The sequence below is a fragment of the Muscardinus avellanarius genome (assembly GCF_963383645.1).
Source record: "Muscardinus avellanarius genome assembly, chromosome: 18".
Classification (NCBI taxonomy): Eukaryota; Metazoa; Chordata; class Mammalia; order Rodentia; family Gliridae; genus Muscardinus; species Muscardinus avellanarius.
In genome coordinates this window covers 46,291,326-46,305,891 of record NC_137804.1, presented here as the reverse complement: position 1 = coordinate 46,305,891, position 14,566 = coordinate 46,291,326, and the positions used below count along the sequence as shown (strand labels likewise).

At 58.2% G+C, this 14,566-nt stretch overlaps 3 protein-coding genes across 3 annotated transcripts in view; 1 reads left to right on the top strand and 2 right to left on the bottom strand.

Moving 5' to 3' along the window:
• Positions 1 to 3,183: 3,183 nt before the first annotated feature.
• On the bottom strand, positions 3,184 to 4,044 carry TIMM29 (translocase of inner mitochondrial membrane 29; the record flags this gene model as incomplete). Its single annotated transcript, XM_080715155.1, has 2 exons — positions 3,948 to 4,044; positions 3,184 to 3,872 (listed from the first exon to the last, which is right to left on the bottom strand). The coding sequence occupies exons 1-2, from the start codon at positions 4,039 to 4,041 to the stop codon at positions 3,184 to 3,186; spliced, it is 783 nt and encodes a 260-aa protein (XP_080571281.1). The 5' UTR covers positions 4,042 to 4,044.
• A 399-nt stretch (positions 4,045 to 4,443) lies between these two features.
• On the top strand, positions 4,444 to 9,780 carry YIPF2 (Yip1 domain family member 2; the record flags this gene model as incomplete). Its single annotated transcript, XM_080715525.1, has 8 exons — positions 4,444 to 4,474; positions 4,889 to 5,046; positions 5,135 to 5,215; positions 8,091 to 8,178; positions 8,999 to 9,115; positions 9,182 to 9,348; positions 9,422 to 9,604; positions 9,682 to 9,780. The coding sequence occupies 8 exons, from the start codon at positions 4,444 to 4,446 to the stop codon at positions 9,778 to 9,780; spliced, it is 924 nt and encodes a 307-aa protein (XP_080571651.1).
• Positions 9,781 to 11,054: 1,274 nt separating this feature from the next.
• The window catches only part of CARM1 (coactivator associated arginine methyltransferase 1), a gene marked incomplete at both ends in the record, with an annotated part of 39,653 nt that continues 36,141 nt past the window's right edge, over positions 11,055 to 14,566 (bottom strand). The window contains 9 exon segments of the mRNA XM_080715524.1: positions 11,055 to 11,197; positions 11,288 to 11,356; positions 11,583 to 11,660; positions 11,754 to 11,866; positions 11,944 to 12,033; positions 12,107 to 12,244; positions 12,511 to 12,600; positions 12,674 to 12,789; positions 12,791 to 12,857. Of these exon segments, the coding sequence (XP_080571650.1) occupies positions 11,055 to 11,197; positions 11,288 to 11,356; positions 11,583 to 11,660; positions 11,754 to 11,866; positions 11,944 to 12,033; positions 12,107 to 12,244; positions 12,511 to 12,600; positions 12,674 to 12,789; positions 12,791 to 12,857 (904 nt within the window).

Below are 14,566 nucleotides of genomic sequence, written 5' to 3'. Positions count from 1 at the left end.
GGCTGGGGGTGTAGCTTGGAGGTAGAATGCCCCTGGGTTCCATCCCCAGTATGAAAAAAAAGGTGAGGTGTGGTTTCTATCTCTGAGCTACACCAGTCCCCCCCCCTTTTTTAAAGGGTCTCTCAGCTGGGTGTGGTGGCATACCCTCATAATCCCAGTACTTGGGGGGCCGAGACAGGAGGATCGGGCAGGCTCGAAGCCAGCTTCAGATACTTGGGCTCGCAGCAACATAGTGAGACCCTGTTTGCGAATAAAATGTAAAATAGGTGTGGGAGTGTAGCCAAGAGGCAGAAGGCCTTGGGTTCCATCCCCAGTACCATACCAAAAAAAAAATTATAAAAAGGGTCTCTCTAGGTTCCCAAGAATAGTCTCTCTTGGGACTGGTCTCCAATCTGTGATCCTCATGCCTCAGCCTCCCACGTTTTGGGGTTACAGGCATGAGGCACCACGCCCGGCAGGAAGCGTGCCCTTAAATCTTGCGCTGACACAGAGCCACAATTCCTGCCAGCTGCTTGGAGCGTTACCTGTGTGGCCACGTTCTGTCCTCACCTTCAGAGCTTCCTGAAGATTTGGGAAGAAGTGCAACATCAGGCATCCACGGTGAGAAGTCAGAAGTGGCCTTAATACCTGACACAAGCAGCCAGGCGTGGTGGTGCACACTCATAATCCCAGCAGTTGGGAGGCTGAGGCTGGAGGATCGCGGTTCGCGGCCAGCCTCAGCTTCTTAGTGAGGCCCTCCGCAACCTAGTGAGACCCTGTTCCAAAATAAAGACTAAGCCGGGTGTGGTGGCGCACGCTTGTCATCCCAGCACTTGGGAGGCAGAGACAGGAGGATCGCACAGGTTTGAAGCCAGCCTCAGCTACTTAGTGAGGCTCTCAGCAACTTTGTGAGACCCTGTTTCCAAATAAAGTATAAAAAAACAGGCCTGAGAATATCATGTGGGAACCAGGCACAGTGGTGCACGCTTGTAATCCCAGTGCTTGGAAGGCTGGGACAGGAGGATCACGCAGATTCAGAGCCAGCCTCAGCAGCTTAGGCTCTCAGCAACTTAGTGTGACCTTGTTTTCAAATAAAATATAAAATAGGTCTGGAGGCAGAAAGCCCCATCCCCAGTACCCCCCCACACACCCACAAAACCAACAGCCTGGGCAAGTTAATAAGACCATATCTCTCAAATAGGGTCTTGGAGTATGGCTCAGTTGCGGTAGAGTGCCTCGGGGGTTTTTTTTGTTTTTGTTTTTTTGTTTTGCAGTACTGGGGATGGAACCGAGGGACATTCTAACTCTGAGCTATACTCCCTGCCCTATTTTTTTATTTTTTACTTTTTTTGGGGGGGTGGTATTGGGGATGGAACCCAGGGCCTTCTACCTCCAGGCTCCACTCCCAGACCTATTTTTTATATTTTATTTGGAAATAGGGTCTATTAAGCCAGCTGAGGCTGGCTTCAAACCTGCATGATCCTCCTGTCTCAGCCTCCCAAGCGCAGGGATTACAAGCATATGCCACCACACCTGGCTTTATTCTTTATTTCGAAACAGGGTCTCACGAAGTTGCAGAGGGCCTCACTAAGTAGCTGAGGCTGTCTGCGAACCGCGATCCTCCGGTCTCAGCCTCCCGAATGCTGGGATGACAAGCGTGCGCTGCCACACTGGGCCCCGGCCCTATTTTTTATTCTTCATTTTGAAACATGGTCCACTGAGTTGCAGAGGCCCTAAGTAGCTGAGGCTGGCCTGGCCTCGAACCTGTGATCCTCCTGTCTCTCTCTCCCAAGTACTGGGATTACAAGTGTGCACCACCATGCCTGGCTAAAAAGTTAACTTTCTGAATCTCAGCTTTTATTCTGTAAAATGGAGATGAGGATTTACCAGATGGTCAAAGATTTAAAACTACCTTGTCTCCAGTAAATCCCTATTATGAATGAGAGGTTCAAATCTCAAAAATGGAGTGGCAAAGCACAGAAACATCACAAGGGCTGGGAGCTGGCTGAGCTCAGCGGGAAAGTGTGTGTGTGCTTAGCACCTGTGAGGCCCTGGATGGAATCCCTGATATCACAAAACACAAAGACGAGGGCCTCACAATGAACGTCTTTCATCTCCTGGTTTTATTAGCCAGTCACAGGCCTCACAGTGAGAAGTAGTATCATCCACCTAATATTTTACCTCGTGACTGCCATAACCTAGCTAAGTACCAAGTGTGTAGTATTATGTCTTTCCAAAGAATTCTGTTTTCAGGGCAGGAGAACAGGATCTACGACGCCACACAGATGTCAAGGTCAGGATACGCTTCACGCTTCCAAGCCGCCGCCAATCACTCACCACAGTAAAATCAAGTCGTGGCCAAAGCATTTCCCTCTCACGACCAGCGCTGTGAATGCCAATTTCCTGGCTTGGTATGTAATGTCAAACTCACCACTTGAGGAAAGGCATACTGGATGTTTGTTATTTTACTAGCTTCCTTTGAGACTATACTTATTTCAAAATAAAGTTTTGTGAGGTTGATTTTGTTGTACTGGGAATGGAATCCCGGGCTTTGCACAAGCTGTGCACTCTCTCTACCCCTGAGCCACATCCCCCGTCCTTTTTTATTTGAGACAGAGTACTGCTAAATAGCTCAAGCTCTTCTCCTGCACAGCCTCCCCAGCAGATGAGATTACACGTGTGTACCAACATGCCTGGCTCAAAATAAAGTGTGTGTGTGTGTGTGTGTGTGTGTGTGTGTGTGTGTGTAGGTAGGTGTATCTATATGTACATGTATTACTAATAAAAATAGAGGACCCAGACACACACACACACACACGTCTTAGAAGGGCCTGAGATAAACCTGACCAGTGTAGTATTTGCATCAAGAGGTCTGAGTCAGCCAATGAAAAAGGCTGAAGTGTTTCTGCGATTCTAGGGATTTAATCCTGGGCTTCTGGCAGGCTACAGCAAGCACTCTACCACTCAGCTACTTACATCCTCCGCCGGGAAAAAGGCTAACGGAGAAGACTCAGCGATGAACCTTCGGGTCAAGTCGCTTTGCTTTCCCTGACTCCTGGACCAGGGCTCTGAATTCAGCTAACACTAACAAGGAGAGAGGGGGTAGGGCTCCCCACGCGTGCGCAGTCCGGGACAGGACACAGCACAGAGCTCAGCCTCACTTTCCCCACGTGCAGTCGGCCAGGGCCCCGAGCCTCGCGGGTTTCACCGCGCCACCTCCGACTGGACCAGCGAGTTGGCCTGGCTCAGGACGAGCCTGTCCTTTTTCTCCTTCTGCAGCACCTGCTCCTCCCACAGCGCCTGGTCCACCTGATCGTCGGTGAGCACCACCGCCTTGTACTTCTCGTCGAAGAGCCGCTCGTTGGCCTCGGAGTGCAGCTGGTGGGGCCCCACGACGCGCAGATGTGCGGGCAGGTGGAGAAACTCGTCGTCGTTGATGTCGCAGTCGCGCATGCGGGCCCGCAGCACCCACCAGCGGCCGCCGAAGCCCACGTCCAGGATCCGGCCGGGGAAGTCGACCCAGCGGGGCTGCAGGTAGCGGCAGCGCGCCTGGTAGAGGCTCGCGTGCGCGTCGAAGGGCGCCTCGTACACCAGCGAGCAGAGCCCCAGGTTCACGTGGCGCAGGCGGCCGCGGCCGCGCAGCCAGAGCAGCCGCTGCACGCAGGCCTCGGAGGCGGGGCTGCGCGTGGCCGGCGCCAGCAGCAGGAGCGTGCCCGACGCGTCGAGCAGCGCCTCCTCGAAGGCCGCCTCGCCGGGCGCCAGCGCGCAGCAGGCCGCCGCGCCGCCCAGCAGCCCCGCGTACACGCTCGCGCGCCCCGGGCGGGCCCGCGCCGCCGCCGCCGCGTCCCGGCAGGCCTCCGCGTAGTCCCGGAGCAGCGCGCGGGCCCAGGCGCCTGCGGGGAAAGCAGCGCGGTGAGAGCCGCCCGGGCCCGAGGGCGCCCGCCCCGCCGCGCCCCGCCGCCACTCACCCAGCCGCGTCCACACTCCGGGCTGGGCCGCCGCCTCCCCGCTCGCTCCTCCGCTGCCTCGGGACCAAAACCTTCTCAGAGCGGCGGCCGCCATCCTCTTCCGCCGCGGAGTCCTGTGTCCGGAAGCAAACGCTCAGTACTCGAAATCAAAAGACCTGGGAAAGGGGGTTCCCTCTGCGCACGCGTGGAAGTGGCCGGAAGCGGCCTTCCTCCGGAACGTTTTAGGAGACGGACCGCTGCCGGATGTTGCTGTCTAGCCCGAACCGGGGGACTCGGACGGGTCGGAGGGCCGCGCAGGCGCAGAGAGCCCGGGCCGCGCCAGCTAAGGTGGCTTCAGGTGAGGAGGGCGGGGTGCGACTGCTTGGGGCCGAGGAAACCCCCATGGGTGTCGCTAGCAGCCAGCAGCGCTTGGGGCCGAGGGATAGTGCCCGGGAGGGGCTCAGGACTAATCGGCCTCTGTTCTCAAGGCGGAATGCAGTGACGCCCCTGAACCACCATGGCAGCGGCGGACGAGCTGGCCTTCCACGGTGAGTGTGGCCCCGACGTGGCCGGAACTTGTACTCCCGCTCCTTGTCACAACCTCCCAGCTTATAATCCTATTTAAACCCGAACCCCCGACTGCTGCGCACCCTCATCCCAGACCGGAACCGTGACCCACAAGTGAGATCCATCCCGCACTCAAAGCCCGCACCCCCACCCGAGGCAACTTAGACCTCAAATCTGTCTCTAGTGCCCAGGTCCTAAGCATCGCCTTCCCATGTTTGAAGTAAGGAACAGAACGCCTCCCCATGCCCCCAAACTGTGAACGTTGAGCCTACCTCAGGGAAGAGTCAATATTGAGGTGGCCAGTTAGCACCTTAGACCCCCTCCCATGAGCAACAGGCCTGGCAGCTTGTCTTGACCCTCAGAAGGCACCTGTGTGCCATATCCCCTCTTCTTAGAATTCGAGGAAGCCACTAATCTTCTGGCTGAGACCCCAGATGCACCCACCACCAGCAGAAGTGACCAGGTGACCCCACAGGGACACGTGGCTGTGGCCATGGGCTCTGGGGGCAGCTATGGAGCTGAGGAGATGGAGGAGGAGGGCGACAAGACGGCGGTGAGTCACTTAGGTCCTCACGCCCTACCTGTGCTCACCTGTGGCTGAGCGAGGCCGCGGCCAGGCACTGAAAGCCCACACTCTGCAGCTTCTGCAGGAGGAGAAGCCGCAGCCTGGATTCTGGACATTTGGCTACTATCAGAGCTTCTTTGATGTGGACACTTCACAGGTGAGGCCTGGAAAGCCGGCGGGAGTGCCCCGGTCACCTCTGGGACCAGCTGCCCTTTACTGAGCACCAGGCCTGGGGCAGGGTGCTGGGGACAGCTGCGTGGCCAGCGACAGGAAGGGTGGGCTAAGGGCTACGGTGACAGGGGGAGACTCTGGGGACCAAGAGGGTGTGGTGGTGTGGAAAAGGCCTCCTCGGAGCTGAGGAGCCTGCTGAGACCCAAGGAAGGAAGGATGACCCAGGCAGGGTGGAGGGGAACAGCATGTGCAGAAAACCAAGGTGACAGGAGGCATGGCTGGAGGCAGAGCTGCCTGTCACTGAGTGTGTCTGGAGTGTGAAGTGAGGGACAGGCAGAAGCTGTACTTTTTTTTTGGGGGGGGGGTACTAGGGATTGAACTCAGGGGCATTCTACCTCCAAGCTACACCCCCCCTGCCGCCTTATTATTTATTTATTTATTTACTTACTTATTTATTTTGTGGTACCGGGAATGAAACCCAAAAGCATTCTACCTCCGAGCCACACCCCCAGCCCTATTTTTTATTCTTTTATTTTGAAACATGGTCTCACTGAGTTGCAAAGGACCTCACTAAGTACCTGAGGCTGTCCTCAAACTGCCATCCTCCAGTCTCAGCCTCTCAAATGCTGAGATTACAAGCATGCACCACCATGTGTGGCTTTTTTTTTTTTGCGGTTCTGGGGGTGGAACCTAGGGGCATTCGACCTCCGAGCTACACCCCCTGTTCTGCTTTTTATTCTTTATTTTGAAACAGGGCCTAAGTTATGGAGGGCCTCACTAGGTAGCTGAGGCTGTACGCAAACCATGATCCTACCGTCTCAGCCTCCTGAATGCTGGGATTACAAACATGCACCCCCCAACCCTTTATTTTGAAACAGGGTCTCACCGAGTTGCAGAGCCTAGGTAGCTGAGGCTGGCCACGAATTTGGATCCTCCTCTCAGCTTCCCAAATACCAGGATTACAAGCCTGGTTTATCTTCATTTTTTATTTTGAGGTGGGTTCTTGCTACGTTGCCCAGACTGGCCTCGAACTCCTAGGTTCAAGTGAACCTCTTGCCTCAGCCTCCTGAGCAGCTGAGACCACAGGTGTGCACTGCCACGCCCAGCCATGTTAAGGATTTGGAGTTCGGGTTTTATCCTGAGGGTAATGGGGGCTCTAGAAGGGTTCAGATCAGGAAAGGAAGAGACGGACAGGCGTGCACTGGAACATGGATCAATGCTTCAGGCTGGCCTCAGGGACAGCCTAGGACCACCGAGCAGGGACGTGCTGCAGATATGGGGGAGTCTGCCCTGGACATCCTGACTGTCCTTTAGGGGCCAGGAGAGGAGTCCGCGAGAGCTGAGGGGGAGAAGCAAACAAGGGGCAGGCTGGGAGACAGCCTTCAGAGTGGTGGGAAGGTGCGTGGGAGCTCCAGGGAAAGAGCTCCAGGCCACGAAACAGACTGTTGGAAGTCTAGAGCCAGGTGTGGCGGTGCAGGCCTGTGATCCCAGCACCTAGGAGGCTGACAGGAGGATCGCAGATTCATAACCCGCCTCAGCGACTTAGGAAGACCGTTTCCAAATTTAAAAAATAAGGCTAGCCGGGCGTGGAGGCGCACACTTGTAATCCCCGTACTTGGGAGGCGGAGACAGGAGGATCGTGCAGGTTCGAAGCCAGCCGCGCTGGCTTAAGAGACCCTGTTTCCAAAAGTAAAAAAGTATAAAATAGGTCTGGGAGTGTAGCCCAGAGGTAGAAGGGCTTCCAGGAACCCCAGTACCAAATAAATAAATAAATAAATAAATAAATAAGGCTAGCCGGGCGTGGTGGCTCACACTTGTAATCCCCACGCTTGGGAGGTGGACACTAGAGGACTGAAGTTCACTGACAGCCGTAGCTACTTAGCGAGGCCCTTCGCAACTCAGTGATTCCCCGTTTCAGAAAATAAAAAGAAAGCCTGGTGTGGTGGTACAGGTTTATAATCCTAGCATTCGGGAGGCTGCAACCAGAGGATCATGGCTCACGCGAACAGCCTCAGCTCCTAAGAGAAGCCCTTTGCAACTGAGTGAAGCCCTGTTTCAAAATTGGAAAGAATTTAAAAAAAAAAATAGGGCTGAGGGTGCCGTTAAGAGGTAGAATGCCCCTGGTTTCCATCCCCAGTACCGCTAAATAAATAAATAAGCCGGGTGTGGTGGCACACACTTGTAATCCCCGCGCTCGGGAGGCTGAGACAGGAGGATCACACGGGTTCGAAGCCAGCCTTAGCTACTTAGTGAGGCTCTCAGCAACTTAGTGAGACCCTGTTTCCAAATAAAATATTAAAAAAAGGTCTGGGAGTATAGCCCAGAGGTAGAAAGCCTCTGGGTTCCACTTTCAGTACCACCAAAAAAATTTAAAATAAATAAATAAATAAAATAGGGTTAGGGGGTGTAGCTCAGAGGTAGAATGTCCCTGGGTTCTAACTTCACTACCACAAAAAAAAATAAATAAAAGAAATAAGGCTAGGGGTGCAGCTCAGAAGTAGAATGCCCTTGGATTCAATCCCTGGCGCGTGCGTGCGCTCACACACATACACACACACTCTCTGACTAGAGGAAACCAGGCGTGGTGGTGCACACCTGTAATCCCCGCAGTTCAGGAGGCTGAGGCGGGAGGGTCACAAGGTGGAGCCCAGTCTTAGCAGTGTAGCAGGACCGTGTCTCAGAGGAGCTGGGAGGTATCTTGGTGGTGGAGCACCCCCGGGTTCAGTCACTAGTGACAAAATCAACCCAGGAACGGACAGTCGCGCCCTTTCAGGTTGGGCGTGGGGAAGCTTAGGCCAGTGGGGAAGGACTCTCTCAGGGCCTGGCAGGTCCCCAGCAAGCTTCCTGGCCTTCCCCTCCAGGTCCTGGACCGGATCAGAGGCTCGCTGCTGCCCCGTCCTGGCCACAACTTTGTCCGGCACTACCTGCGAAATCGTCCGGACCTGTACGGTGAGTGAGGCTGCGTGTGCTCGTTTAGCAGCGTGGGCTGAGCGGCAGGCCCTGCTGTGAAGCCGAGAACGTACAGCCACTCACAGGGTGGCCCCCAAGTTCCACTCCGGAGGGCAGGGTGATGGGGCTGGGAGCGAAGCCACGTGGCTCGGGACACGCAGCCGCCATCTAGCCTGAAGGCCTCTGAGGGAGAGCGCAAGCCCCGTTGGCATCAGCGCCAGGGGAGGCCCAGGGGAGGAGGTCCCGGCAAGGGACGTCTGAGGTGAGGGCACAGGCAGCACAGGGCCCACACTGGTGAGAGGGTCGCGGCAGTGGCTGGTCCCTTCTGGACACGGGTGAGGGCGAGCGCCAGGAGGCCGGGCAGGAGAGGCGCCATGAAGGCTCAGCAGAGCGGGGCGTGCTGCAGGTGGATGGAAAGGCTGGCAGGCCCGAGGGAAGGAGCAGGACACCTCGAGGCGGGTGCGGAGCATGCAGGGCTGAGGCGGGAGGGTCGCGAGTTGGAGCCAGTCTTGGCGGTGTAGCAGGCAGGACACTCACTGAAGGGCTGAAGCGTCGAGATGGCGTGAAGCTGGGCGGAGCTCACGGCGGGCAGCAGGATACTGGCCCTGGCCGCTCTTGTCAGGAGTGCGCTGTCAGCAAGTGGAGAAGGTCGAGGGATTGGTGAGGCCGAGGCCAGGGCACCTGGAGTGTTCCGAGAAGCCAGGACGAGCTAAGGGGCCCCACTGGGTTCCGGCAGGAGGCCACCCATCACTGCTGGGAGGCATAGGGCCAGGGTCGCAGCCCTGGGTGCTGGGGCTCTGAGCAGGCATCCCTCCAACAGGCCCCTTCTGGATCTGCGCCACCCTGGCCTTCGTCTTGGCGGTCACTGGCAACCTGACCCTGGTGCTGGCCCAGAGGAGGGACCCCTCCGTCCGCTACAGCCCCCAGTTCCACAAGGGTGAGTGGGGCACAGGCCAGCCCATGTCCGCGGGGCCAGGACACTAACTGCTGCCTCACCCCACAGTGACCGTGGCGGGCATCACCATCTACTGCTACGCCTGGCTGGTGCCGCTGGCGCTGTGGGGCTTCCTGCGGTGGCGCAAGGGCGTGCGCGAGCGCGTGGGGCCCTACACCCTCCTGGAGACGGTGTGCGTCTACGGCTACTCCCTCTTCGTCTTCATCCCCACCGTGGTGAGTGCGCCGGCGGCGGGTGGGCCGAGGGAGCCCCGTCCCACGGGCGCGCTGCAGCTGCCTGTGCTCCCAGGTGCTGTGGCTCACCCCCGTCCCGTGGCTGCAGTGGCTCTTCGGGGCGGTGGCCCTGGGCCTGTCGGCCGCGGGGCTGGTGTTCACCCTGTGGCCCGTGGTCCGTGAAGACAGCAGGCTGGTGGCGGTGGCTCTGCTGTCGGCCGTGGTGCTGCTCCACGCCCTCCTGGCCGTGGGCTGCAAGGTACGGGGCGGCCCTGGCTGGGCCGCGGGCGGGGAGGCGGCTGCCAGCCCTGCGCTCACTGCCAGCTCTCTGTCCAGCTGTACTTCTTCCAGCCGCTGCCTTCGGAGCGAGTGGCACCCGCTCCCCCCGCCCTGTCACCCGCGTCGCCCACGCTGCCCGGCTCCCTGGCCACCTAGGAGGGCCAGCCGCAGGTAAGGGGCCCTTCCTGTGGGGGCTGGGCCTTCCTCCTGCTGAGGAGGCCTGGGCTGCAGCCGCTGCTACTTTCCAGACTTCTTACAAAGCAAACACTTTTATTTTTCTATGCAAAGGTGATCCAGAGAATTTATATAAAGGCGGAGGGACAGACAAGCAGGGAACTTCAGGGCGGCTCAGGGACACACTGCGGACAGGACCCAGCTCTGGCCCCACAGCCTGCCTGCGGGCCTTCTGCTCTCCCTGACACTGCCCTCCCTGGGGCGCACTGGGGACTGGGGCCTGGCCTGCGCTCCAGCATCTGAGGTTGGGGTGCCGGAAACGAGGGAGCAGAAGTAGAAGAAAACTGCCTGTGCTGAATCGTACCTTTCGTTTATTTCGTTTTGTCTTTCTGTTTTGGGAGGGAGGGACCTGTGAGGTCCCCTCCCAGCGTGAAGGGGGCCAGACGCCATCAGAGCATAGGGCTGGAGCACTAAGTCTGGGGAACACACGGGCCTAAGGTTCGCTACGGGGAAAGGCGCCTTCCGAGGCAGGTCCTGGAGGCTTCTCGGCCTGCCAGGTGGGGATGGCTTCCCTCCTCCCAGCTTCCGGTGGAGGGGCAGGGGACCTGCAGGGCTCAGGGACAGGCAGCAGCCGGAGGCAGGGCGGAGGACGGAGGGCCTTCAGACAGCGGTGGTTGTACATTCAAGTGTGAGGTGAACCCTTGGGCGGGGCCCAAGCCTGCCCGCTGGAGTCTTGGCAGGCGCCCCACCACTGAGCCTGAGCCTGGGGAGAGGGGCTGCTGGCTGGGCCCGGCCGGCCGGGTTTCTCAGAGGGTCTGTGGATTGACACTGGTTCTTTTCGTAAAAAAATAAAATTAAAAAAAGCAGCATGTCACGCCCATGGTGACGGTGGTGGCCTGGTAGTTGAAGGAGAGATCCTGCCCAGCCGGGGCTGCCTTCCTGCTGGCGACAGGTGAGGGGGCAGGGCCGGGGTGGGCCGGGGCCGCCGCTCCCCTCCTCCCGCACGACCGGGGCACAGCGCTTGGCTCCGACATGCCTGTTACAGCAGACGTCAAAGCCAGGTCAGAGTGGAGAGGGCAGGCGAGGACCGAAGCCCCGACATGATCGTGTAAAACAAGGCGGCGTCACGCGCTTGGGGGTGGGAGTGGGGACGACGGCGACATGTGTAAAAAGTGTCCAAGTTCCCATAGCAAAGAGGGCCAGCCCGGGGCGCGGGCTCCTTTTGGTTTCCTGGTGCTGGCGGTCGGGCACGGCGCCTAGCTCCCGTAGTGCATGGTGTTGGTCGGGATGGACATGGGTGAGGCCATGGAGATGGCGGGGCCGCCCATGGTGAACTGGCTGTTGATGGCGTAGTGGGCGCTTGAGCTGCCGCCGCCGCCGCCCTGGGCGCCCGAGGAGCCTGTGGGGCAGGCCGTGGGCGCTGAGCGGCCAGCGCCAGCCCGCGCCTGCCCAGCCCCCCTGGTGGTGAGCACGCGCGCGCAGGCGTTACCTTGCACGATGCCCGTGCTCATTATGGAGCCCATCCGGGAGTGGGTGTGATTGACAATCCCTGTGTTGGCTGCGCAGCGACAGGGAGGAAGGAAGAAAGGAGAGGAGCCGGGTCACCGCCCCCAGCCTGCGGGCCCCAGCGCTGCTGAGCGCTCGGGGAAGGCACCGCAGCAGCGAAAGAGCAAGGCAGAAGAGCGCGGCTCCAGCCAGAGCCCAGCAGGAGGAAAGGCGCAGGCGACAGAGGGGACCGAGTGCTGGGGACGGTGCCCACCCGCCGCCTGGGTGGCGACACTCACCTAAAGGAATCAGGTTGTTATGGGCCACGCTGGAGCCGCCGGCGATAACACTGCTCAGGTCGTAGGCCGTCGGCATTCCTGCGCCCAGAGAGGGAGGCGTCAGGGGTGGGGCAGCGTCCTGGATGCGGTGCCGGGCGGGCCCCGGGCCAGGGGGATCCACGGCCGACTTACCCGCCACGGCCATCCCGCTGCTGAGGTTGTAGGTGCTGCCCGTGTTCCACATGTTCTCCGAGGGGGATGTGTAGTGCGAGCCGGGCGGGGGGGACGGCGTGGTGCCCGTGTATCTGTGGCAGAGATGGGTGGTGGGCGCGGCTGCGAGGTTGGGGTGCGGGCGTCCCCCTTGTGGGCCAGGCCCTCCTACCTGAAGAAGGGGTTCTTCAGATCTAGCAAGTTACTGGATTTGGAGCCCGTCTGGTCCACCTGGGCCACAATACTGATGTCGTAGCTCTGTCTGTGGGGAGGGCGGCCGTGAGGCGGCGGAGGCGGCGGGCCCCGAACCCCCAGCCCCGGGCGGCAGGCCACACCTTTTGTTGGCAATAAGCAGGCATGTCCCTGAGAGCGTGTCCCCGGCCTTGGCGAACAGTGGTGACTGGAACAGGCACCGGACCTGGTACCAGTGGGTCAGGGGCTCCGTGGGGGCCGTGGACAGCCACACGGTCATTCTGTGAACCATAGGCACACACTTGACTGGGCTGGGGCCACCCCTGAACCCCAAGCATCCGCCCCCTTGGGCCGGGCCCAGAGCTGACAGGCTGCTTTCCAGGCGTGCACACACACGCGTGAGCGTACACACACGCACGCGCGCTCATGGGGGGCTGCACCCTGGCACCTCTCACCCTCCAGACACCATCCCTTCTCGCCTTTTGGATGGAGGGGCCTGCGTTGTCGCCCACCCTCCCAGGCCCCTGACAGCAGGGGTGGCACTCACAGGGAGCCAATGAAAGCCACGTCGAACCAGAAGGCCAGGCCGTGGACCAGCCCCGAGTGCAGCATGTGGAATTTGAAGGGGATTTCTATCCTGGAAGGCAAAGGACACGGTCTGCTGGGAAGGCCAGGGCAGGGCGGGCGCCGGGCCGGGTGCGGGCCGGTACCTGTGCAAATCTCCTTCTTTGGCTTCTAAGAAGTTCACTGTGTACTTGACAGACTTGGCCATCAGGATTCGGATGTCAAAAGTGTCCTGAGAGAGACCACAGGTTGTACCTGGCTTTTACCACAGGGCCAGGGAGAACAGCGTGCCCTGACCTCCCCTGGTCCCGATGGCCTCGAAGCCATCGGCTAACACACCCGACACGAGGGCGAGGAGCACTGACAGCGTCACCAAGGACAGTTAGGGGACAGCTGTCAATGACAAGCGTCCCTGTGCACTAGGGCTTGGCGGCTGATTTCCGGGGTTTAACCTATAGATGTAAGCACATGTGTGTGTTACACGTGTGGCTGTGACACTGGGAACCACCTAATTAGACCAGCAGCGCCTCATCTGTTGGGCTCGTGTGAGAAAGAACGAAGATGCACTCTGGGGGTGCGCCTGCCCCAGGACTGGGGGGCTGAGGCGGGAGGACTGCAGGCTCGGGCCAGCGTGCAGCAACGCAGGGAGGCACTGTGTCAAAATAAACATGAAAAAGGGCTGGGGAGTACTCAGTGGTAGAACGCCCTGGATTCAATCTCTTGTGCCACACACACCACAAAATAACTAAATAAAGAGGCTCTTTGTGTGCACGCCTGTAATCTAGGACGAGGGGTCTGAGACCGGAGGGCCACGGATTCAGGGCCAGCATGAGGTAATGGAGCGAGAGTCTTGACTATTTTTTTTTTTTGGTAGTACTGGGAATGGAACCCAGGAGCATTCTACCTCCGGGTGACATCCCCAGCCCTATTTTTTATTCTTTTATGGAAACAGGGTCTCGCTGAGTTGGTGTAGCTGAGGCTGGGCACAAACTGTCATCGTCCTGTCTCAGCCTCCCAAATACTGGCATTACAAGCTTGCGCCACCACGACCGGCTGGAGGGTCTGATTTTTATCTTTTTTAAATTGTGGTCCTAGGGAATGCACCTTAGGGATGATCTACCTCTGAGCTACAGCCTGAGCCCCGTGTTTATTTATTTTTGTGGTGCTGGGAGTGGAACCCAGGGGCTTCCTACCTCCAGGCTGTACTCCCAGACCTATTTTATATTTTATTAAGGAACAGGGTCTCACTGAGTTGCTGAGAGCCTCACTAAGTAGCTGAGGCTGGCTTCGAACCTGCGCAATCCTCCTGTCTCAGCCCTCCCAAGCACTGGGATTACAAGCGTGCGCCACCATGCCCAGCCTCCGTTTTATTTATTTGTTTAATTAATTTATTGCGGGTCTGGGGATGGAACCCAGGGGCATTATACCTCTGAGCTACACCCCCAGCCCTATTTATTTATTATTTATTTTGAAACAGGGTCTCACTAAGTCACAAAGGGCCTAAGTAATAGCTGAAGCTGTCCTTGAACCATGATCCTCCTGTCTCAGCCTCCCAAATGCTGGGATTACAAGCTGGCGCCACCACACCCGGCTCTTATTTTTTATTTTGAAATAGGGTCTCATCATGTTCTCGGGAGCCTCGCTAAGTTGCCGAGGCTGTTCTTGAATCTGTAACACTACTATCTCAGCCTCTCACTACAAGTGTGCAGCCCCATGCCCACTGAGATGCTGTTTCAAAATAAGAAAGGGCTGGAGTGTGGCAGAGTGGTAGAGCATCCCTGGATTCAATCCCAGTGCCACAAAGATAAAAGTAAAGAGGCTCTTGGTGACCAGCTCGGGAAAGATCTACAAGGTAAGTCATTATAAGTAGGTTAATAACGACAACAACAAAAAGCAAGTTAGAACCTGGGGTAACTTACAAGACCCAGTTTCAAAATAAAAGGGAGAGCCAGGCGTGGCGGGCACGCCTATCATCCCAGCATTCGGGAGGCGGAGACCTGAAGACTGCGGTTCACAGACAGCCTCAGCTACTTAGTGAG